Raw genomic sequence first — 22,592 nt, 5'->3', positions numbered from 1 at the left:
GTCTGTAAATGGGACCCTCCGTTCCTCTGCGAAGGGAGTCACCTACCACAACCACCCTTCTTTCTTTCCTGGCAGAGGCAGCCTGAATGCATGGAGTCTACTGCCTTGTCCTTAGTAACCTCTTTGGGGAACCTTCCCACACCTCCCCACTTACCTCCCCCTTCAGTGTTCAATGCTACAAACCTATTGCTTAGGGGGACCTGGGGACGCGAGGGAAGTGGGGGGGTTCACCCACGATGCTGAGCAGGGACCCTCTCCATCCCTCAGGTCCCCCTCCTCTGTCCAACAGGAGCAGGGCAGGTGGTCAAGCACCAATTGTGAGGTATATCCCTGGCACCTCTCCCTCTGGCACACCAGGGAGCTACTCTACCAGTTGATCTCCTGCTCAGAGTCCCTGATCGCCCTCAGTCTCTCAACCTGCTCTTTCATCTCTGCCATCATGCTGACCAGATCTTCCACCTGCTCACACCTCACACAGGTGGAATACCTGCCACCCTCCCCCATCAGCAGCAGGCTCTGGCACTCCCTGCAGCCAGAGACCTGTATGTGTCCAGACAGCTCTGGACAGCCCCTCCATTTGGGTCAGCACAGTCTTTTTGGGGCAAGCTCTCTGCCTGGTTGAGACCATGGTAAAAACTGTGGTCACAGAGACTGCCAGTAGATAGGATGAACTCAAAAGGGAGAAGGGACAGAATCCCTGTGCCCCACCACATGAGCTCTCACACCCACCGCTGCAGCGCACTGTGGGTGGTTCTCACACACTGGTTGCCCCTCCCTGCTTGCAGTGGGCAGTGATGCTCACTGCCCTCCCAGAGGCAGTTTCTAGGCAGAGGGCATGGGGCTGTTGCCCTGGCAACGCCCACTCCCTGTCAGTCTCTCTCACAAGAGCTGGCAGGTGCTGCCTGGTCACACTGCTGTCCCGGGCCTCCCCTGGCAAAGCAAGGGCCCGAAATCCCCCCTGTAAAGAAGGGGAAGTAGACCTGCATCCCAAAGAGATCCCATATGTCTACACGTCAGTTTATCCGAGACATTACAAAATAACTAACTTTAAAATTGACAAACCCTTTGGTTGGGCTTCCTTGTGCTTCAGACATAAATATACACTTCCTTTTGGCAGGAGGATCATCATCTTCGTCAGAAGAGCTTTCAATTGTCAAGTCAATCACATCAACTTTCTTCTTGTTTACCTCGTTGGCCACTGTCACAGAACATGGTTTGCTAACAACACTGGAACCTAAACCAGAAAATAATATACCACTTTTTTTAAAAAAGGCCATTGACATCAGCAGTTTCAATTTACAGCAGAACCAGCATCTCAAAATACTGTTTTAGCTCATCTTCCTGACCACTGCAGAGGCCATCATGGCCCAGGAACAGTTTTATTAGTAATATTAGTAGTAATATTCTGTGTGAGAATTATTGAGCACAAGCTTTAATCTTCACTTAAGTTTAAGGACCTACAACAAGAGCAACTTTTTTAAAGTGCTATTATAAAGAATAGAGACAAAACCCACAAATGCACATTTTTAGAGATACAATCCTTTCTTTTTAGTTTAAATAAGTTACTTCGCACACATCCCACAAAAAACATCAACATCCATACCCATTATCCCAGCTACAATTAAGTCTCAAGGCATCAAGCTTTTCTGGTTGTTTGCAACCAATATCCAAGACATACTCACTTTCTATTTTGGTGCACTGTGGACTTGAAACTTTCACAGCATCTTTTTTAGGCCTCATGGGGCACCAGGAACCATCTTCTTGGAATTTAATCTCATCCACGTCTGAACATTCATTAAGGATTTCCATAAAGAGCCTGAAAAATAAAGTTAAGTGATTTTGATTCCAGGCTTTTCCTAAGCAAAAATGAGACAGTTAAGAAGTTGATTACAATCAACACTGACCTACAGTACATACTCTCCCCCTAATTTGTCTTCCCTGAAGACCTGTAGTTACAGCCTTTGCAGACATCCATACATCAAAATCAAAGAATGATCCCAACCTACCCATGTCCTACTCCAACATTATCGCAGTTTAGAGATTCCCATACAGCAGTAGAAGCAATCACCCTTTCAATCAAGTTTTACACAGTTTATAAGCTAAATTTTAAGAGTTAATAGCCTCACGGATAGTTCATGTAAAAGAGAGACATCTGTAGGTGTCACATTTGATTTTCTCCAGAGAGGATATGCTGAGGCTCAGGAGTTTGATGATGCAGTTACAAGATGATTTCTTACAGTTTGTTACATGGGAATAGAAACAAAAGGATTCTAATGGTTCCTCACAGTCTAATGTACTTCTGAGAACAAGAATAGAAATGGCTAAACCTCAGGTCACAAAAACAATTAGTACAACATGAAAAATTTGAAGTAATTTTGTACTCTGCAAGCCCAGTCTCTTACCCATCTAGTATTAGGCTCTCATAAGCTGCCTTCTTGTCACAGACAGGACAGATCCAGGTAGGCTTCTTCTCATTCATTTGAAGATAAAGAGCAGCATCAAAACATTGCAGGTGTGTGCAAGTAACAGCCCGGCATGGGATTGTCAGTCTCATTTTTCCCAGCTGCAGGAGGTGCATTTAAAGAATGTCAGAAGAAAAGAAAGCAAAGTAGACCTGGATAGCTAACAATGAAATCAGATGCAACCAGCAAGGTAACAGTCACTTCTCATTATAGAGTGCCCAACACTAGGTCACTGCATGCAAATCCACTCCAAAGCACATACAAAGTACCTGAGTGAACAATACAGCAGTCCTCAAAGTCTTATGACTAAGTTAAGAACTGTCAGAAACATTTCAAGTGGACCTGCATCAACATTATTTCTAGGATTTTATTTTTAATAGGAAGACCTACTGAAGCACCCCCTTTTGTCATTTTTTGCCAAATACCTCAAGGTTTGATTATTTTGTGAACTATAGTTATGTTAGACTGAGAATGGCATTATACCCATTTCAGCATAAGACTTAAACAGACCAGTCACAAACACAAGGTCAGTTTCTACCTGGAAAGAGAAAACCCAAGGCAGCACCACCTTGTTACTAGGTGATCTGTTTGTTTCCTTTATAGTAGCTGGCAGTAAAAGCAATATCACCGGGACCAGGAGGTCTGAAGTTCTGTTTCTCACTGTGCCCTTTAATTATTCTATCACCCTTCCCAGGTAGGCTCAATGCCTCCATGCACAAAATCGCTCCTTTTACTTTTAAAGGCCTCAATATACACACAAGTAGCAACTTGACTCTGACTGCATTACAGCTTAAGTATTCACAGGTCTAAACCATAGTTGGTTCTCCTCCTCATTTGCATTAATGAATCAGTATAACAAAAGCCAGTTAAGTTTCTGAAGCAGGGTGTTTTAAAAGCAGACCAACTCTGCACTAAAGATGAAAACACAAATCTGTATATGGTAATTTCCAGCCTTACTTACAGGACACATCAGAGAAACCCGCAGACTGGTTGTGGCAATCTCACTATCAGGATCTGCCGTTAGTTTTTCTTTAACTACCAAAATAAATTAAGAAGTTAGAGATGGGCACAACTACTTAAAATGCTAATCTTGATTCTCTAGTACATATACTTTGTTTCCAGCTATCTAAGAAGCCCTGAGCATTTAAGGAAGCTAGTTCAGAGCAAATACCATATAAGAATAGCTTCACAGGCATCGTGAGACTGTTTTGATGTGCAGCAGATGCAGTTCTGGCCACAATGTTTAGTAGAGCAAACTCTACCCAACGTGCAAGGAGACATCACATCACATCAGGGAGTGAGGTGTAAAGACAAGACAATTAGCAGCACATACAGGTGAACAAAACACATATTTAGGCCATCTATCTGCACCTCACTGCCCACTACACTAAGCAGTGCTCTCAGAATTCTCTTGAGAACATTTCAGATGAAATCGCTAAGTACTCCTCCCTCCTAGCTAGGGACCTACACTGAAGCAACGCACGATACCTCAGCAACAGCAAAAAGAACCTTTGATACTCTGGACATGGACTTTCTTTTCAAAATGCTGCAAATCTCCTGGGTACTACCAGTTCTAGTTTTAAAGAGCTGCCAACCACCCTCAGTAAGGAAAAACAGGAAGTTAAATTTGACTTACTTAGTGCTCTGGAATGATCGGGGTTTCTGATACCTTTCATTTTTAACCTCTGCAAAAGCATAGCTGAAGTGAGCTGACGAACAAGATACACAGACATGGAGTAATTCTACAAAAAGAGTAATTAAAGATGAAGTATTGATTTAACACTGTACTTCCACTACAGCAAAAAGTTACTGAATTTTTGTTTGGTAGTTATGGAAATACTTTGTGAAGTACTGACAGATGACTTCATTACTATGAAAGTCAGCAGTCTGCCAGAATTCTTCTGCTATCCAAGTCAATTTATCTCACTCCAGTTGTGACTTGACTACAAAAAAATATTCTCCACAACCAAGAGACAATCTGGGCTTTTTCTTGAAAAGATGACTTAGACTGGCAATACATTTTCTTAAAACATGCAGTCTGTAAGAGCTTCTTGTGTTTGTCTCCTACACATTTCCCTTTTTCCACTGACACTATCTTAAAGCAGAGCTCAAAGACAAACTTGCTATAAAGAAATGATTGATGCTGTTTTGGGAGCAAACACCACCTCCAAATGGCACACAACAGCATCAACTTCTTTGTACCTTGAGCTTGCTGCTTTTAAGCCAAGCCTCATTATATCATACCCGCTCCTCTCAGGCTGGCCATATTCCCTAGCATTTACTGCTGTTTCCTAATTCATGCCACTTGCCAGCTTCCTTTGTTCAGGATTTCCTCTCCAAGGTCACAAGTGAGGAGAAGAATCTGCAAGTCTCACCACTGCAGAATAATAATGGTTTCATCTGCATAACACTCACAACCTGCAATCCCTCATTTCCACTCCCTGCCGGCCACCTTCTTGTAGCTCTTACACAACCAGACACTGCACAGGAATTTTAAGAATATCTACCACCCTGCTCCTCCTTTACCAGCAATACCAGAGACAGCTCTTACCTAGATGAACAGATAAAGTTATCAAAATGCACAGGAAGCCACTAAGACAAATGTCTTGCTTTCCCTATCCTCGCAAAGATGGACTGCTTTGTACTGTTTATTGCCTACAGGATTAATATTACAGACTCTAGCCTGATAAGCTCTCTAGGATGACTGGGATAAATACCTCCTCTCCTCAGAAGCCCTCTTCTATCAGAGAAGTAGATGCTAATAAGCCCTTACTGTATCAGCCTACTGTATACTTACTGTATAAGCCCTACTGTATCACCCTTGGGGACAGCATGGAGTGTCGTTTAGAAGATGAATAGCAAAGGCCTGCTATGCAAGTTCTTCTACTTAGAAAAGCTAAGGCCTAAGCAGTCACCTGGCCATTTGAAGGGCCAATTCCTTTTAAACCAATAACTTCTCATTTCCTCAAAACCAGAAATTTACCTACAGGGACCGGAGAGCAAAAGGTATCACACCTGTCACCACCTGCTTCATCTCCTGCCACTGAAACCCAGCACACTTTCCCCCCCCTCAGCGCAGCTCTCCATGAAGAACTGCATTATGAAGATGCTTTTCTCTCTCTCCCCCCCCCCCCAGGTCTCCAATACTCCCTATATCTGCACTCAAGTCAGCTCCCCCTCAAGTTACCCCAACTTCCAGGAATACTCTTCCTTTTTAACAATGGGCACGTGGCTTAGATACCCTTACAGACGCACACCACTATGGCCCAAGCACAGCATCACCAAGATGTATCACTCTGCAGCAGTTGGCACTAGCAGCCTGACACCTTCCCTGTACACTTTCCAGGAACTTGCCACCAAGGAGCTTTCCAAGCTGGAAATTCCACCTGTTTTACTTTATTTACAAGTGCAGTTTTAATGGAGAAAAGACATTTTCATGTAAAAATAAGGAATCTCAAAAGAAAAGATGGAAATATCCATGAACTAGTTCTCCCTACAAAATAAAAATTCCTTTTGTAGAACTATTTGGTATCATTTGGTTAGAAAATACAAAAACATCAAGAGCAAATGCATGTCTCCTCTCCCACTCACAGGGCCTTAGCACATCTGGTCACTTTAAAAAGCCTTCCTCCAATAGATTGCCACAAAAAAATGAGAAAAAAACTTTACGACATGGCTACATAACCTCATGTTTATATGATTACACCATTAGGCCACAAAGTAGCTTCCCCTTTTATGTCTGAACTGTTCTGTGTTTACACCACAAAAAGACTATTTCTGACATATTTCAGGCAACCCCTAATGGCAAACTTGCCCAAAAAAGTTCTCAAAGAAAGCCATACTCTCCATCTATGTGAACTCTATATGGAAGTCTTTGCAACCTGTATGCAAGTTTTGTGTGTTACTGTAAGCTACTGTACTTCTAGAGCTAGCTTTGTTTCCTGGCATCAAAAATAAACACAGCCACTTTATAACACCGCATGCCTTGCCGGCAGTGGGTTAGAAGGAACACTAGACAAGGTTATTCAGACTACTGCCCACATCCTACAAAACATACAGCTTACCTTTCCAATTTCAGATGCCCAGGAAATGGAAATCTGGTTTGGCACTGCTGATGATAACCTAACTAGAGATGTTATATTCAAGGGACGCCCAGGTCGCTTCTGTTCAATTCCACTTTTTGGTGGTGGAGCATATCCCTACGGGAAGAAGAGACAAAACAAAAAGCATTACCAAGTCTTCCCTCTGTACCCTGAAACCTGCTTAAACAATTTATTAGTTTAAAACCAACAGCAAATTAGTTTAAAAGGCAGCAAGTCACAAACTGTTAATTCAGTCTTTCATGTCTAAAGAATGGTTCATTGATCTTATTTAAGAAACAGTAAATTCAATTCTTGTCCCAAGAGATCGACAACCCCTTGATGTCTGCTTTGCATTAGCTACACCTAGCTTCATAAGCAACAGGTTGTTATTTGTACACTCCAGTGAGGGCCCTGAAGATGAGCTATGCATAGAATACCAGGTATATTTAAGAGCTAAAAGACTTTGCTGCTGTCAGCAGAAGAAAAAATCTACTAGGTACTAAGAAATTCTTCAAAGCTGTGCAAATAATCTGGACCACTTTCTGTAGTTTTACGGCATATAATGCTTGCCAACTGAATTAGAAGCCATCCAGCTCCCTTTTGCTTCTAGGCAAGCACACTTCAAGCAGAAGATACTTGTGCTATGCGAAGCACGTGGCCCAACTGCAGCTTATTCATCTCATCCTGCAACTGTCACTGTGAAAGCAGCCAGTCTGTAACAGGAACCCGGAATCTGGAGATCAAGCAGACATCCTGCAGTCCGGTCATCTCAATCTCATCTTGCATCAGGATGCCAATAAGAGACTGGAACCTGCATCTTGCACAGAAGAACTGACTGCCAGATTTCATCCTGTTCAAGACACTGTTGTTCTACGCTAGAAACTCTCCAGAAACAATACACTGAAAAAATACATTTTTTAATGAAGAGTTAACACTGTGAGAAACTAAGTTGTGTTTTTGCAGTAGAGAACTAATTTTCTGTATTCAAAGGTAGTTGTGTAATCATAATAAGGAGAAATGGTAAGTAGATAAGTGGACAGTAGAAGGCCTCACTGTTCCAACATAAGGTGGAAGCTTGAGAAAAACAGGATGAGCAGTGTGAGAACAGTAAAACAAAGATCACAAGTTCTCAAAACATAAGAAAGGAGAAATTAAAGGGTTGAAAAAAAGAAGAATTGTACACATATGGTATAGAGGAGCGTCGAGTAGCTTGTGAACCTGTAGTACTCAGCCAATGAGGAAACAGGGGAGGTGATCAGGTGTCGGGTAATAGGGAATAAAAGGTTATGATTTGTTTACTAAAATGTGCTCCTAATTGACAGGACGCCCACCATTGCAATCGTGAATAAAATAGCTTCACAAAAGGTCCTGTCTGAAGAAAATTAGTTGAGATTTTTCTCATAATTTGGGGGCTCGTCCGGGATCTTGTCGCCTGCTGAAGCTTTCTTGCCACCACAGACAGGAAGGTGCACCCCACTGATTTCAGCGGTCCCATCGGGGGTGGTGGGTCATCTTGGTATGGCCGGCAAAAGACCGAGACCGTTAATCTGAAGACAGGATCTGCGAAGCTCTGGGGAGAAGGGAGGCCAGCACTGACATACCACAGACACAGCTGAGACATAGTCCAGCCCCGATCAGGAACAGGCACAGGGATTACTGCTGATAACCTGGACCGGGAAGCTGTGCACGGACTAAGGTAAGGGAAATTTTACCGTATCTTGCCTCGGGTTGGGTTCGGGGAGACTCTTGTATGGAACGTGAATGAGAAGCACTTTTAGTGCAAAGCGAGCGTGGAGTCCCGATCCGCGAGGTTCTGTAGTCCCGCAAGGGGATGAACAAAGTCCACTCGGCTGGAGAGGGATGAAGCAAAAGAGAGTCTCGGGGGGTTTGGGCCCTTAGGTGTACAGTACCCCGAGCATGGTGAAGTGAGGTGCTTGGCGATACACCTCACCTCTGTCCTAATCCTAGGTGAAGGCGTGTGGTACCCTCCGGGTGGTAAAGTCCACAGCAGCACGTCAGGAAGAGATGGGGATTAAGGGTTCCAAGAGTCAGCAGGGTGGGGATGGAGACCCCAGGACTGTGCCTAAGGATAGTCGTTTGGAGAGAATAAGAATTTGGAAAAGCAATCCAAAAACTAGGGAAAAAGATTAAAAAATATATAATTAAAAAATGGTTTGAAATTGTATAATTGTCTGGCCTAAAAAGCCAATAAAAGGAACTTCAGAATTTTGGCCAAAATATGGGTCTGATGAAAATTCAGGCTTTGAATTTATATGTAAACAATAAGACGCCTTTTTTGGATGAGGAATCAAGTTATGCTCCCTATAATCCTAATATTGCACTGGAGGCAGTGGCAGCTGCTCCAGGAGGGGAGACAGGGACTGCAATCGATGCTGTCCCTGGAGAAGTCGCGCCTGGAAGCGTGGAGTGGCAGGAGCGGGGGTGGGGGGGGTGGGCTGGCAGGGCCGATGCGGGGCCGGTGCCACTCCCCCCTTACCAGCAGAGAGGTTAGGAGTTTTAAGAAGGAAATGAAGTCTTTAATTGAGGGCCTAGCAAAACAGCCAAATCCGTTTCTAAAGGCCTAATTTGTATTCTCGGGGGGGAAATGTCAATCCTGAGTATGTGTCCTGCTTTCAGTTAGGACAGAGTTAATTTTCCTCCTAGTAGCTGGTAGGGTGCTGTGTTTTGGCTTAGGATGAGAAGAGTGCTGATAACATGCTGATGTTTCAATTGTTGCAGAGCAGTGCTTACACCAAGCCAAGGACGTCTCAGCTTCTCGCTCTGTCCTGCCAGTGGGCAGGCTGGGGGTGCAGCAGGAGCTGGGAGGGGACAGACCCAGGACAGCTGACCCAAACTAGCCAAAGGGGGTATTCCATCCCATCTGACGTCATGCTAAACAATATATAGGGGTGGCTAGCCGGGGGAGGGGGGCCGGCTGCTCGGGGTTAGGTTGGGCATCGGTCAGCGGGTGGTGAGCAATTGCATTGCGCATCACTTGTTTCGTACACGTTATTAGTAGTAGTACGATTATCATCATTATTGTTATTATCATTATTGCTATTATTATTTTCCTGTCTTAATAAACTGTCTTTATCTCAACTAACAGGCTTCACTTTCCCGTTTCTCTCCCCCATCCCAGAGAGGGAGGTGCACGATGTACTCTGATGCCATGAAGCTATAAAGGGCCAGAGCCCATCTCTATTTATGGAGTGACGGGGAGATCTCAGCAGTTAACTGTATCAGAGGCTGAAGTGAGTCTGACTGGGAATGAGTGGGAAAAGCACCACATTGTGACTGGCCCGGATGCTCCGTGCATCCTTGGCATAGACCACCTTAGAAGAGGATGTTTCAAGGACCCAAAAGGGTTCCGGTGGGCTTTTGGCATAGCTGCCTTAGAGACAGAGGACATTAAATAGTTGTCTACCTTGCCCGGTCTCTCGGAGGACCCTTCTGTTGTGGGGTTGTTGAGGGTCGAAGAACAGCAAGTGCCAATCGCTACCACAACTGTGCACTGGCGGCAATATCGCACCAACCGAGACTCCCCGATTCCCATCCATAAGCTAATTCGTCAACTGGAGAGCCAAGGAGTGCTCAGCAAGACTCATTCACCTTTCAGTAGTCCCATATGGCCAGTGCGAAAGTCTAATGGTGAGTGGAGGCTAACAGTGGACTATCGGGGTCTGAACGAAGTCACACCACCACTGAGTGCTGCAGTGCCGGACATGCTGGAACTCCAGTACGAACTGGAATCGAAGGCAGCCAAGTGGTACACCACAACTGATATCGCTAATGCACTTTTTCTCCATCCCTCTAGCAGCAGAGTGCAGGCCACAGTTTACTTTCACTTGGAGGGGTCTCCAGTACACCTGGAATCGGCTGCCCCAGGGGTGGAAACACAGCCCTACCATTTGCCATGGACTGATCCAGTCTGCGCTGGAGCAGGGGGAAGCTCCTGAACACCTGCAGTACATCGATGACATCATTGTGTGGGGTGACACAGCAGAGGAAGTTTTCGAGAAAGGGAAGAAAATAGTCCAAATCCTTCTGAAGGCAGGTTTTGCCATAAAATGAAAAAAAGTCAAAGGATCTGCACGAGAGATCCAGTTTTTAGGAATAAAATGGCAAGATGGACGCTGTCAAATCCCAATGGATGTGATCAACAAAATAACAGCTATGTCTCCACCAACTAGCAAAAAAGAAACACAAACTTTCCTAGGCGTCCCGGGGTTTCGGAGAACGCACATTCCAAATTACAGTCTGATTGTAAACCCGCTCTACCAAGTAACCCGTAAGAAGAATGAGTTTGAATGGGGCCCTGAGCAACGACAAGCCTTTGAACAAATCAAGCAGGAAATAGTTCATGCAGTAGCCCTTAGGCCAGTCCGAACAGGACCAGATGTAAAGAATGTGCTCTACACCGCAGCCGGGGAGAATGGCCCCACCTGGAGCCTCTGGCAGAAAGAACCTGGGGAAACTCGAGGTCGGCCCCTGGGGTTTTGGAGTCGGGGATACAGAGGATCTGAGGCCTGCTACACTCCAACCGAAAAAGAGATATTGGCAGCATATGAAGAAGTTCGATCTGCTTCGGAGGTGGTCGGTACTGAAGCGCAGCTCTTCCTGGCACCCCGACTGCCGGTACTAGGCTGGATGTTCAAAGGAAGGGTCCCCTCTACACATCATGCAACTGATGCTACCTGGAGCAAGTGGGTTGCACTGATTACTCAGCGGGCTCGAATAGGAAACCCCAGTCGCCCAGGAATCTTGGAGGTGATTATGGACTGGCCAGAAGGCAAATACTTTGGGATATCATCAGAGGAGGAGGTGGTCCGTGCTGAAGAAGCCCCACTGTACAACCAGTTACCAGAGAATGAGAAGAAATATGCCCTGTTCACTGATGGGTCGTGTCGTATTGTGGGAAAGCATCGGAGATGGAAGGCTGCTGTATGGAGTCCTACACCACGAGTTGCAGAAGCTGCTGCGGGAGAAGGTGACTCGAGTCAGTTTGCAGAAATGAAGGTCATTCAGCTGGCTTTAGATATTGCTGAAGGAGAAAAGTGGCCAGTTCTCTCTCTACGGATTCATGGATGGTAGCAAATGCCCTGTGGGGGCGATTACAGCAATGGAAGCAAAACAACTGGCAGCGCAGGGGCAAACCCATCTGGGCTGCTGCATTGTGGCAAGATACTGCTGCCCTTGTAGAGAACCTGGCTGTAAAGGTATGCCACGTAGATGCTCATGTGCCCAAGAACTGGGCTACTGAAGAACATCAGAACAACCAGCAGGTGGATCAGGCTGCTAAGATTGAAGTGGCTCAGGTGGATCTGGATTGGCAGCATAAAGGTGAATTATTTATAGCCTGATGGGCCCATGACACCTCAGGCCATCAAGGTAGAGATGCAACATACAGATGGGCTCGTGATCGAGGGGTGGACCTGACCATGGACGCTATAGCACAGGTTATTCATGACTGTGAAACATGTGCTGCAATCAAGCAAGCCAAACGGTCAAAGCCTCTTTGGTATGGAGGACGATGGCTGAAATATAAATATGGAGAGGCCTGGCAGATTGATTACATCACACTCCCTCAAACTCGCAATGGCAAGAGCCACGTACTTACAACGGTGGAAGCAACCACCGGATGGCTGGAAACATATCCTGTGCCCCATGCCACCGCCCGGAACACTATCCTGGGCCTTGAAAAGCAAGTCCTATGGCGACATGGCGCCCCAGAAAGAATAGAGTCAGACAATGGGACTCATTTCCGAAACAACCTTATAGACACTTGGGCCAAAGAGCATGGTATTGAGTGGGTGTATCACATCCCCTATCATGCACCAGCCTCCGGAAAAGTTGAACGATACAATGGACTGTTAAAGACTACATTGAAAGCAATGGGCGCTGGGACATTCAAAAATTGGGATACGCATTTGGCAAAGGCCACCTGGTTAGTCAATACTAGGGGATCTGCCAACCAAGCTGGACCTGCCCAATCAAACCTGTTACGTACTGTAGAAGGGGATAAAGTTCCTGCAGTGCATGTAAGAAATATGCTGGGGAAGACAGTCTGGGCTACTCCTGCCTCGGGAAAAGGCAAACCCATTCGTGGAATTACTTTTGCTCAGGGACCTGGATGCACATGGTGGGTAATGCAAAAGGATGGGGAGGTCCGGCGTGTACCTCAAGGGGATTTAATACTGGGTGAGAGTAGCCCATGAGTTGAATTGTATCATGTTAATTACCATATAATACTGTATGTCATCACTAGTATGACTGCTATATACCATAGATGGAAATGGCGATTAATTAGAATGTACAGGAAAGAGTGTAACCTGAGCATGACGTAAATGGTATGGAATAAGGGGTGGCTAGATGTCCTGGTTTCTGTTAGGACAGAGTTAATTTTCCTCCTAGTAGCTGGTAGGGTGCTATGTTTTGGCTTAGGATGAGAAGTGCGCTGATAACACCCCGATGTTTTAATTGTTGCAGAGCAGTGCTTACACCAAGCCAAAGATGTTTCAACTTCTTGCTTTGTCCTGACAATGGGTAGGCTGGGGGTGCAGCAAGAGCTGGGAGGGGACAGACCCAGGACAGCTGACCCAAACTGGCCAAAGGGGTATTCCATCCCATCTGACATCATGCTGAACAACAGATATAACAATTATTATTATTTTCCTGTCTTAATAAACTGTCTTTATCTCAACTCACAGGCTTCACTTTCCCATTTCTCTCCCCCATCCCAGAGAGGGAGGGGGGAGGGTGAGCGAACGGCTGCATGGTGTTTACCTGCCAGCCCGGTTAAACCACAACAGTATGTTATTCACTGGAGAAGAATGTTTGGGGGGGGGGGGGGGGGGATGATTCGGCAGGCAGCTATGCAAGAACAAGAATGAACTAACACAACACAACACGCACACACCCCCTAGCACCCCCTGGACCGAGAGTAATTCTGATAGAGCAGAAATATCTGCTTATCTAACTGGGATAATAACAACCCACAACACAGAAATCACATGAGAGACTCAGGTTCAGAATGAGAAAGTACTCGGGGATGAATCCTGAGGACCCGGTAGCCCAAGGGCTCTTTAAAGTTCATTTTATGATTAAAGCCTGGCAGGTATACAGAAAAAGCTCCAGAAGGTGGGAGGATGTAGTGAACAGTGTAGGTAGTATGAAGGTGTATGCCAGGAGGGGAAATGAGAAGGAAAAGTAGAGAGCGAAACATGGCATTCACAGCGTACTGGGTAGTGAGGCAGAGGGGGAGATAGAGGGCCCAGGATGGAAAGGAGAGGAAGAGAGACAAAGGAAGGACAGACAAGGAAGACTGCCTGCGTTGCAGCCTAAATCCTAGCAGGGACAGGCTTTGAGAAGATGTTTCAAGTGTGGCCAGGCCGGCCACTTCAAACAGGAATATCCGGAGTGGAAGAATGAGGAGAGATTGCTATTATAAATTCAGAATAGGGGAGTCAGGGCTTCTCAGAAAGCTAGTTCCCTGATAAAGGAAAAAGTGTACCTCAAGGGCTCCTCAAGTGTACCTCAGTGGGGATCACTTCACAATTATTGTTACGGGCAAAACAGACATAGCATAGGAAGATTAATAAAACTTATTACCTATTTCTGACAGGCTGGAGCAGTGAGAAACAGAGAAACAAGCTGGGGGTACCTTCCCCCATCCACTCTCTTCCACCTCTTCCCTGCCCTGAGTGGTGCAGAGGGGCTAGGAGCGGGGGCTGCCATCAGTCCATGGTGCTGCTCACAAACAGTTTCCACTGCTCTTTCCTTTCACAATCGTTCTCCCCCCTGCTCTGTTCTGGGGTCCCTCTCGTGGGGTGCCGACCTTCCTGGGGTGGTCCTGCGTGGGCTTCTCCACAGGCAGCGAAAAACAGGCTCTTTGGGAGCTGCTCCAGGTGTGGGTCTGTGCCGTGGGGTTTATTTGTCAGGAGCGGGTTGGTCTGGCTTGGGACCCCCTGGGGTCCAACCCCCGCGATCACCTGCTCCTGCGTGGGCTCCTCTCCACGGGCTGCAGTGTGGAGATCTGCTCCACTGTGGTACACCACGGGCTGCGGGGGTCTGCCTTCCCCACCAGGGCCGCCTGGGGGGCTCTGGTACCTGGAACACCTCTGCGCTACACTCCCCCTCCTCTACATTGACCTTGGTGTCTGCAGGGAGGTTTCTCACTCCTCGCTCTCCCAGCTGCTGTTGTGCAGCAGCTTTTTATTTTTTGCTTTTCTTGGATGTGCTCTCACAGAGGCACAAACTGCATTGCTCAAGGCTCGGCTCTTGGCAGCAGTGGGCCCCTTTGGAGCCAGATGAAACTGGCCCTTATCTAACATGGGGCAGCTGATAGATCCTTCTCACAGGTGTTACCAGTGCAGCCCCTCCACTACCAGAGCCTCACCCTGTGAACCCAATATAATGGGGCAGCTAGGTCATTGCTGGCCTGTAAAGTATCAGGAATTAAACTAACTAATGAAACCCTAACTGCGATGGGGGTAGAAGGGACTGGGATAACAGTGCCACTTTTTGGGGACACCAAGCTGAGACCAGGGATAGAACGATCACTGGGCAGTTATTGTATGCACCCCAGGCATACAATACTAACTCGTTGGGAAAGGATTTGATAATTACATTGGGCATTCAAATAGTAAATCGCTAGACTGGAATAATGGTGTTGTTAATGGGGTACTCTCAGACCCGAGAGCAAAGATATATTCACCAATGACTGGAAAGACCCTGAAATGGGGGTGGAAGCAGCAATACAGATGGACAATTTTACCTCAGGGTTTTACAGGGCCACCAATGTACTTGGGCAAGTTCTAGAACAGATTTTGGAGCAATTCCAACCTCCTGAGGAGGTGTTACTGTTACAATATGTGGATGATCTTTTATTGTCAGGACAGGAGAAAACATCTGTGAAGGAAGCCACTAACAAGCTATTCAGCTTTCTGGGAAAACAGGGATTGAAAATATTGGAAATTAAAATTAAATTTGTAGAAAGAGTAGTCAAGTATTTAGGGCATCTAGTGTCTGAGGGGGAATGAAGAATAAATCCAGAGGGGATTCAGGGAATTGTTGAGCTACCCCTACCCAAAACTAAAAAGAACTAAAAAGTTTTAAGAGAAAGAGGTTTTTAAGGAATTAGGAGTCACAAACTCCAAAGGAAAATAGATACTCCCTGAAGGGAGAGAAATGCTAAAGAAAGTGCTAACGAGGCAAATATTAACTGTTTTGCATCAAGAGGGTCATTGGGGAATTCAAGCAGTGTGTGACACTGTGCTATGGAAATATGTATGTGTAGGAATATATATATATATGCTCTGGCTGAACGAGTACGCAGGAGTTGTGTAGTATGTCAAAAGGTAAATAGGAAAATTATGCACAGTCAGCCCAAAGGGGGCGAGAACCAGGAATTCAACGCTTCCAAAATGTACAGGTAGATTTTACAGAACTCCTTAGAGTAGGTAGATTTAAATGCTTATTAGTCTCAGTAGATCATTTGTCAGGGTGGGTGGAAGCTTTCCCTTCAGTATCTGCTGCTGCGAACATGGTAACTAAAATAATTCTAGAACAAATAACTACCAGGTATGGAATTGTTGAAAATACCGACTCTGATCGAGGAAACCACTTTATGTCAGAAATATTGCAAGGGCTAACGTGGACTCTAGGAATCAAGTGGAAACTTCACACTCCTTGGCATCCTTCCTCTTCTGCAAGGGTGGAGAGGACCAGACAGTAAGGAAGCAATTGACTAAGTTCTGGAAACTCAGCTTCCCCAAACAAAGCGCTTACCCTTGGCACTTCTCTGAATTCAAACTGCACCAAGAAACGATGTGGGAGTTTCACCATGTGAAATATTATTTGGATTGCTGTACAAAGGGAATGAATTACCTCAATTTGAGACAATGAGACAAAAGATGCTTTTCTTAAGAACTATATACTCAGGCTGTCGTCCTCTTTGTCATCTCTCAGGACCCGTGGACTGTTAGCTCAAACCCACCCTCGGTAGCCCTGATCCATCCATTCCGAGAAGGAGATTGGGTTCTGATGTGAACATTGAGAGAATCGAAACTGCAACCTGAGTGGGACGGACTGTTCCAAGTGCTCCTGACTACTGAGACGACAGTAAGAACGGCTGAGAAAGGGTGGACTCATACCTGGGTAAAAGCATCAGTTAACCCTGATACCTGAGAGACTGCATTAACAAAGACTTTTAAGGTTAAAACTGTTAAATTTATCTGTTAGAATCATAGAATATCCTGAGTTGGAAGGGACCCTTAAGGATCATCAAGTCCAACTCTCGACACCGCACAGGTCTACCCAAAAGTTCAGACCATGTGCCTAAGTTCACAGTCCAATCTCTTCTTAAATTCAGACAGGCTCGGTGCAGTGACCACTTCCCTGGGGAGCCTGTTCCAGTGTGCAACCACCCTCTCTGTGAAGAACCCCCTCCTGACGTCCAGCCTAAATTTCCCCTGCCTCAGCTTAACCCCGTTCCCGCGGGTCCTGTCACTAGTGTTAATGGAGAAAAGGTCTCCTGCCTCTTGACAACCCCTTACGAGGAAGTTGTAGACTGCGATGAGGTCTCCCCTCAGCCTCCTCTTCTCCAGGCTGAACAGGCCCAGTGACCTCAGCCGTTCCTCGTACGTCTTCCCCTCAAGGCCTTTCACCATCTTCGTAGCCCTCCTCTGGACACTTTCCAACAGTTTCATGTCCTTTTTATACTGTGGTGCCCAGAACTGCACACAGTACTCGAGGTGAGGCCGCACCAGCGCAGAGTAGAGCGGGACAATCACCTCCCTTGACCTACTAGCGATGCCGTTCTTGATGCACCCCAGGATACGATTGGCCCTCCTGGCTGCCAGGGCACACTGCTGGCTCATATTCAACTTGCTGTCTATCACGACCCCCAGATCCCTCTCTTCTAGGCTGCTCTCCAGCGTCTCATCGCCCAGTCTGTACATGCAGCCAGGGTTTCCCCGTCCCAGGTGCAGGACCCGGCACTTGCTCTTATTGAACTTCATGCGGTTGGTGATCGCCCAGCTCTCCAACCTGTCCAGATCCCTCTGCAAGGCCTTTACGCCCTCATTTGAGTCCACAACTCCTCCAAGTTTGGTGTCATCAGCAAACTTGCTCAAAATACCCTCTATTCCTACATCCAGATCATTTATAAAAATATTGAAAAGTACCGGCCCTAAAATGGAGCCTTGAGGGACCCCACTGGTGACCGCCCGCCAGCCTGACGCAGCTCCATTTACCATAACCCTTTGGGCCCTGCCCGTTAGCCAATTGCTCACCCATCGTATGATGTTTTTATTTAGCTGTATGGTGGACATTTTGTCCAGTAGGATCCTATGGGAAACCGTGTCAAAAGCCTTGCTGAAGTCCAAAAAAATCACATCAGCTGGTTTCCCTTGGTCCACCATACGGGTGATCTTATCATAAAAGGAAATCAGGTTAGTTAGGCAGGACCTACCCTTCACAAACCCATGCTGGCTGGGACCAATGACTGCTTTGTCCCCCAGGTGCGCCTCAATGAGTCCGAGAACCAACTTCTCCATGATTTTACCAGGCACTGACGTGAGACTGACAGGCCTGTAATTGCTAGGGTCTTCTTTCTGACCCTTCTTGAAAATTGGCACAACATTTGCCAGCTTCCAGTCTACTGGGACCTCTCCAAATTCCCAGGATCGTTGAAAAATAATTGATAGAGGTTCCGCGATGACATCCGCCAGCTCTTTCAGCACCCGGGGATGAATCCCATCCGGACCCATGGACTTGTAGGGATCCAGGTGGAGTAGCAAATCCCGCACACGTTCAGGGTCAGTTGGGAGTTTGTCATCCCCACCGTCCCGGTCCTCCAGCTCAGGGCACCCTGGGTCCCAAAGCCCATCATCGGCATTGAAGACAGAGGCAAAGAAGGCGTTAAGCGTCTCTGCTTTGCCTACGTCATCGTCTGTGAGGAGACCTTCCCTATCAAGGAGCGGCCCTATGTTTTCTTTAGTTCTCCTTTTTCCATTTACATATCTAAAAAAACCCTTTTTATTTTCTCTCACAGACACAGCCAGCTTCAACTCTAGCTGTGCTTTGGCCACTCGAACTTTCTCCCTACAAACACGAACAGCATCCCTGTATTCTTTCCATGACGCCTGGCCCTCCTTCCAGTAGCGAAACACTCTCTGTTTCCGCCTAATCTCCATTAGAATGTTCCTGGTCAGCCACGCCGGCCTCCTGCCCCGCCTGCCTGACTTGCGATATTTTGGAATTGCCTTATCTTGTGCTTCTAGGAGGCATCGCTTAAAGAGTGACCAGCACTGGTGGACATCGAGGCCTTCAAGAGCAGTTTCCCAGGGGACCTTACTGACTAGTTCCCTGAGCAGCCTGAAGTCCGCTTTCCCCATATCTAGGGATGAGGTTTTGGTGGCACTTTTCCTTCTGTCACCATAAATTTTGAACTCAACCACTTCATGGTCGCTATGACCGAGGCGGCCACCAATCACCACATCTCCCACCAGACCCTCTCTGTTTTCTAGCAACAGGTCTAGGAGGGCACCTTTCCTAGTTGGCTCCGTTAGCACCTGTACCAAGAAGTTATCATCTAGGTGCTTCATGAACCTCCTGGACTTGCTCGTGTCAGCCGTGTGGCACTCCCAGTTAACGTCCGGCAAGTTGAAGTCCCCCATAAGGACAAGGGGAGTTAATCTCGAGGCCTCTCTTAGTTCTGTAAAGAATAATTTATCGGTGCTATCATCCTGGCCAGGCGGTCTGTAATAGACTCCCACAACTACATCCCCTTTATTCGTTCGTCCCTTGATCCTTACCCAGAGGCTCTCAACTTTGCCATCGCCGACCTGAAGTTCCACACAGTCCAGCCCCTGCTTCACATACATCGCCACCCCACCACCTCGCCTACCCTGCCTGTCCCTCCTGAAGAGCCTGTAACCATCTATCGCAACACCCCAGTCACAGGACTCATCCCACCAGGTTTCGCTTATGCCGATGATGTCGTAGTTGCGGGACTGGGCCAGGACTTCTAGCTCATCTATTTTATTCCTCATACTGCGTGCGTTTGTGTAAAAGCACTTCAGGTGCGTCTCCTTACACTCAGCACCTTGTGGATCTGACCAAAGGACCCCACTGGCACACAACCCCTCTGATTCTAGCATACCATCCCTTAGGTCTTCACCGGCTCGCCTGGTTTTAGCCCCTTCCCCCTTCGACTCTAGTTTAAAGCCCTATCTATCTGTTGTAGACCTTTATCTTCTCCTTCAAAGGACTCTTAATGAATTAATGAGTAAATACATTGATAGAAAACTCAGGGGGCAATAGCACTGACCCTGGGTGTGGAAATATCCATGAAGTAGGGAATCATCCATACTGTACTGAATATGGTAGCCACAGGAATGCTAATATACATAATGCACACCAGATACAACATGAGAATCCTGTAACCGGATGGCCTGTCCCGAATGACAAGGGGTGGTACTGGCTATGTGGCAATAAAGCCAGGAAGATGCTGCCCCTAGGATGGAAGGGAGCTTGCACCCTGGGGGCAATAATTCCAAATGTAACTGTTATTGAAGACCCACAAAGCCAAAGCCCCTTGAGACCACACGCAGAATTAAGTGGACTCCAGATAATCCTCTAGTAAAATTCTCTAGCATTTCACAGTTTTGCAAGGTGGTTTTTACCTTGGTTAGGGGTGAGCGAATTAGAAAACGCTATTGTAAATATCTCAGCTATAACTGAAGAACTAGAAAGTAAGTTTGATAAGTTTGCAAAAATAGTACTCTAGAATCAAATAGTATTAAATGTATTAATAACCTCATAAGGAGGAGCGTGCACTGTAATTAATACTAGTTGCTGTATATATGTAGATCAAATAGGACGAATTTGACTGATCTCAAAAATATTTGGGAAAAAAAAAACAAACAACATCCTACATAGAGTAGCTCAAGATGACACTTCCTGAGGACTTAGAAAAATTTGGGAGAAACTAACTTTGAGACAATTCTATTCAGGTAACCACAAACAACTATTTGTTGGTATTGTAATAATAATGGCATTGTATATCTATCATCCCTCGTGACATCCGAAGAAGAATATTGCGCCTTAATGTTGGAAAAACTCAAGAGTGCGGTATGTGAAGAGGTGCAAAAACAACAATAGGAGTAAGAACAGAAGAGGGGGGGGAATTGTGAGAAACTAAGTTGTGTTTTTGCAGTAGAGAACTAATTTTCTGTATTCCAAGGTAGCTGTGTAGTCATAACAAGGAGAAATGCTAAGTAGATAAGTGGACAGTAGAAGGTCTCACTGTTCCAAAATGAGGTAGAAGCTTGAGAAAAACAGGATGAGCAGTGTGGGAACAGTAAAACAAAGATCACAAGCTCTCAAAACATAAGAAAGGGGAGGAAAAAAAAAAAAAGGAGAAATTAAAGGGTTGAAAAAAAAAAAAAAGTACATATAGAGGAGCATCGAGAAAGGTTATGATTTGTTTACTATAATGCGCTCCTAATTAGCAGGATGCCTGCCACTGCAATTGCAAATAAAATAGCTTCACAGAAGGTCCTGTCTGAAGAAAATTAGTGGAACATGTGTGTTGTGAGAAAAATCTCATGGTCTAATGCTTAGAAACAGAGTTACTGTGAAAGAAGAGTTCTGAAAATAAAAACTAGAAATAAGCAACAATTGCTGATGTATGCTACTTCATCAGAAACTCTCCCACAGAGCACACAGCACATGTTCAATGTTCACCTAATGATACGGGAAAGCAATCTGGAGAGCTCCTGTACTAGTAGAGTCAGCACAACTTCCAGCCTCCGGTAGGAACCTGAGCAGGAGCGTCTCTACACAGTTTTATTGCACCAGAAGCGCAGCACAGCCAATATTCCCAGGCCACCTCTTCAAACAGTGGATCAGGCAACCCAGTATAAAACAGACTGTCTTGCCATTTTTAATTTATTTCAAGGATTAGGAATGATAGCCTCGATGTTTCATTTAATTCTTAGCTCCAAGGCGGAATTTTAGGAATATCTTCACACAGCATTTAGGCAGTATTTCTGAAGTTTCCAGACACTTCCCCCCCCCCCCCCCCCCCCCAAATATTTGCCTTCATAGCTAGCACGTAAGCAAGACCAGCAGAAATTCTGCTGTATCTTTTGTCTTGCCACAGAAGTCATCTCATGCAACTCAGAACTGGAGGCCTCTTCTGCTTACTGGAAGAGCATACCATAGGATAACCACTGGATAACTACTGCCCTTAATTCAGGGAGGACTCAATAGTTATCATTTACCAGGTTTCCAGAGCAGTTCTACCACTAGTCCATACTCTTCCCTGGAAAGCCCACCCATGGCTGTACTTCAGTACTGCCCTTTATTAATCATTTGCACAGGGCTACTGCCTGCAGCAACAGGACAGGGACCCAGGTCTGCCAGGCCAGAGCAGAGGACAGCAATTGCTGAAAGAAGTCTTCCAAAACTGGTTCTCGCCCCAGATAAGTGACAATAGCTATGAGGAGTCTTCCCACGTGTGCTTTATCACAGAATATGGAAGCAGCAGATGTCAAGAAAAACCCAAATAGTTGCATTCTTCGCTTTTTTACACATCTCCCATTTTTCCCTTTTTGAAGGCTGACCACTGCTCACATGCTTCAATTCAGTCAAGCTTTTGATGTTTTCTCCCACAAAGCAAAGACCCTCAGGGGTCAGACTCAATCTTGTACTCCTAAAACACATTAAGGTCTTCTGTTCCTAGCCTTCTGGGACTTAAAGAGAGAATGCTCTGCTTGCCTATCACAACCAGCATGGCCTAATACTGCTCAGTTAGGCTGCCAATTCTAGCAGCTAGCATGTGCCAGAGTTATTTGGGTCTAAGTCTTCCATACTTCTTCCAAGAACCATAACAGTCAAAACACGTGGACTCTGCTGTAACCAAAAAAAAGTATCAAAAGAAAGTCTGATTGTTCTTCCATGTGGTCATTTCCAGCCTGCCTTGACAGATTTCATTTTTGTCCTTTGAAAGAGACCTGCAGTGGTCTAGAGAGGTTTCCTTGGA

The 22,592-nt window shown here is 45.9% G+C and overlaps 1 protein-coding gene across 3 annotated transcripts in view; it reads right to left on the bottom strand.

The window, feature by feature from the left end:
• LOC309889553 (E3 SUMO-protein ligase PIAS2-like) overlaps positions 1 to 22,592 on the bottom strand; it is a 44,593-nt gene that overhangs the window by 5,315 nt on the left and 16,686 nt on the right. For all 3 annotated transcript variants that reach the window (XR_014319255.1, XM_082782405.1, XM_082782404.1), the window contains exons 6-11: positions 6,527 to 6,661; positions 4,099 to 4,204; positions 3,424 to 3,497; positions 2,403 to 2,563; positions 1,683 to 1,816; positions 1,063 to 1,234 (exon numbers count right to left, since the gene is read on the bottom strand). Coding sequence is in view for 2 of the 3 variants with exons in the window: in XM_082782405.1 (XP_082638531.1) it covers positions 1,063 to 1,234; positions 1,683 to 1,816; positions 2,403 to 2,563; positions 3,424 to 3,497; positions 4,099 to 4,204; positions 6,527 to 6,661 (782 nt within the window). In the remaining variant the exon portion in view is untranslated. The remainder of the gene's footprint in view (positions 1 to 1,062; positions 1,235 to 1,682; positions 1,817 to 2,402; positions 2,564 to 3,423; positions 3,498 to 4,098; positions 4,205 to 6,526; positions 6,662 to 22,592) is intronic.

The sequence above is a fragment of the Aythya marila genome (genome assembly GCF_965140915.1).
Source record: "Aythya marila genome assembly, chromosome: W".
Lineage (NCBI taxonomy): Eukaryota > Metazoa > Chordata > Aves > Anseriformes > Anatidae > Aythya > Aythya marila.
Note: the sequence above shows the minus strand (reverse complement) of the source record. Positions and strands in the feature narration are given on the sequence as shown.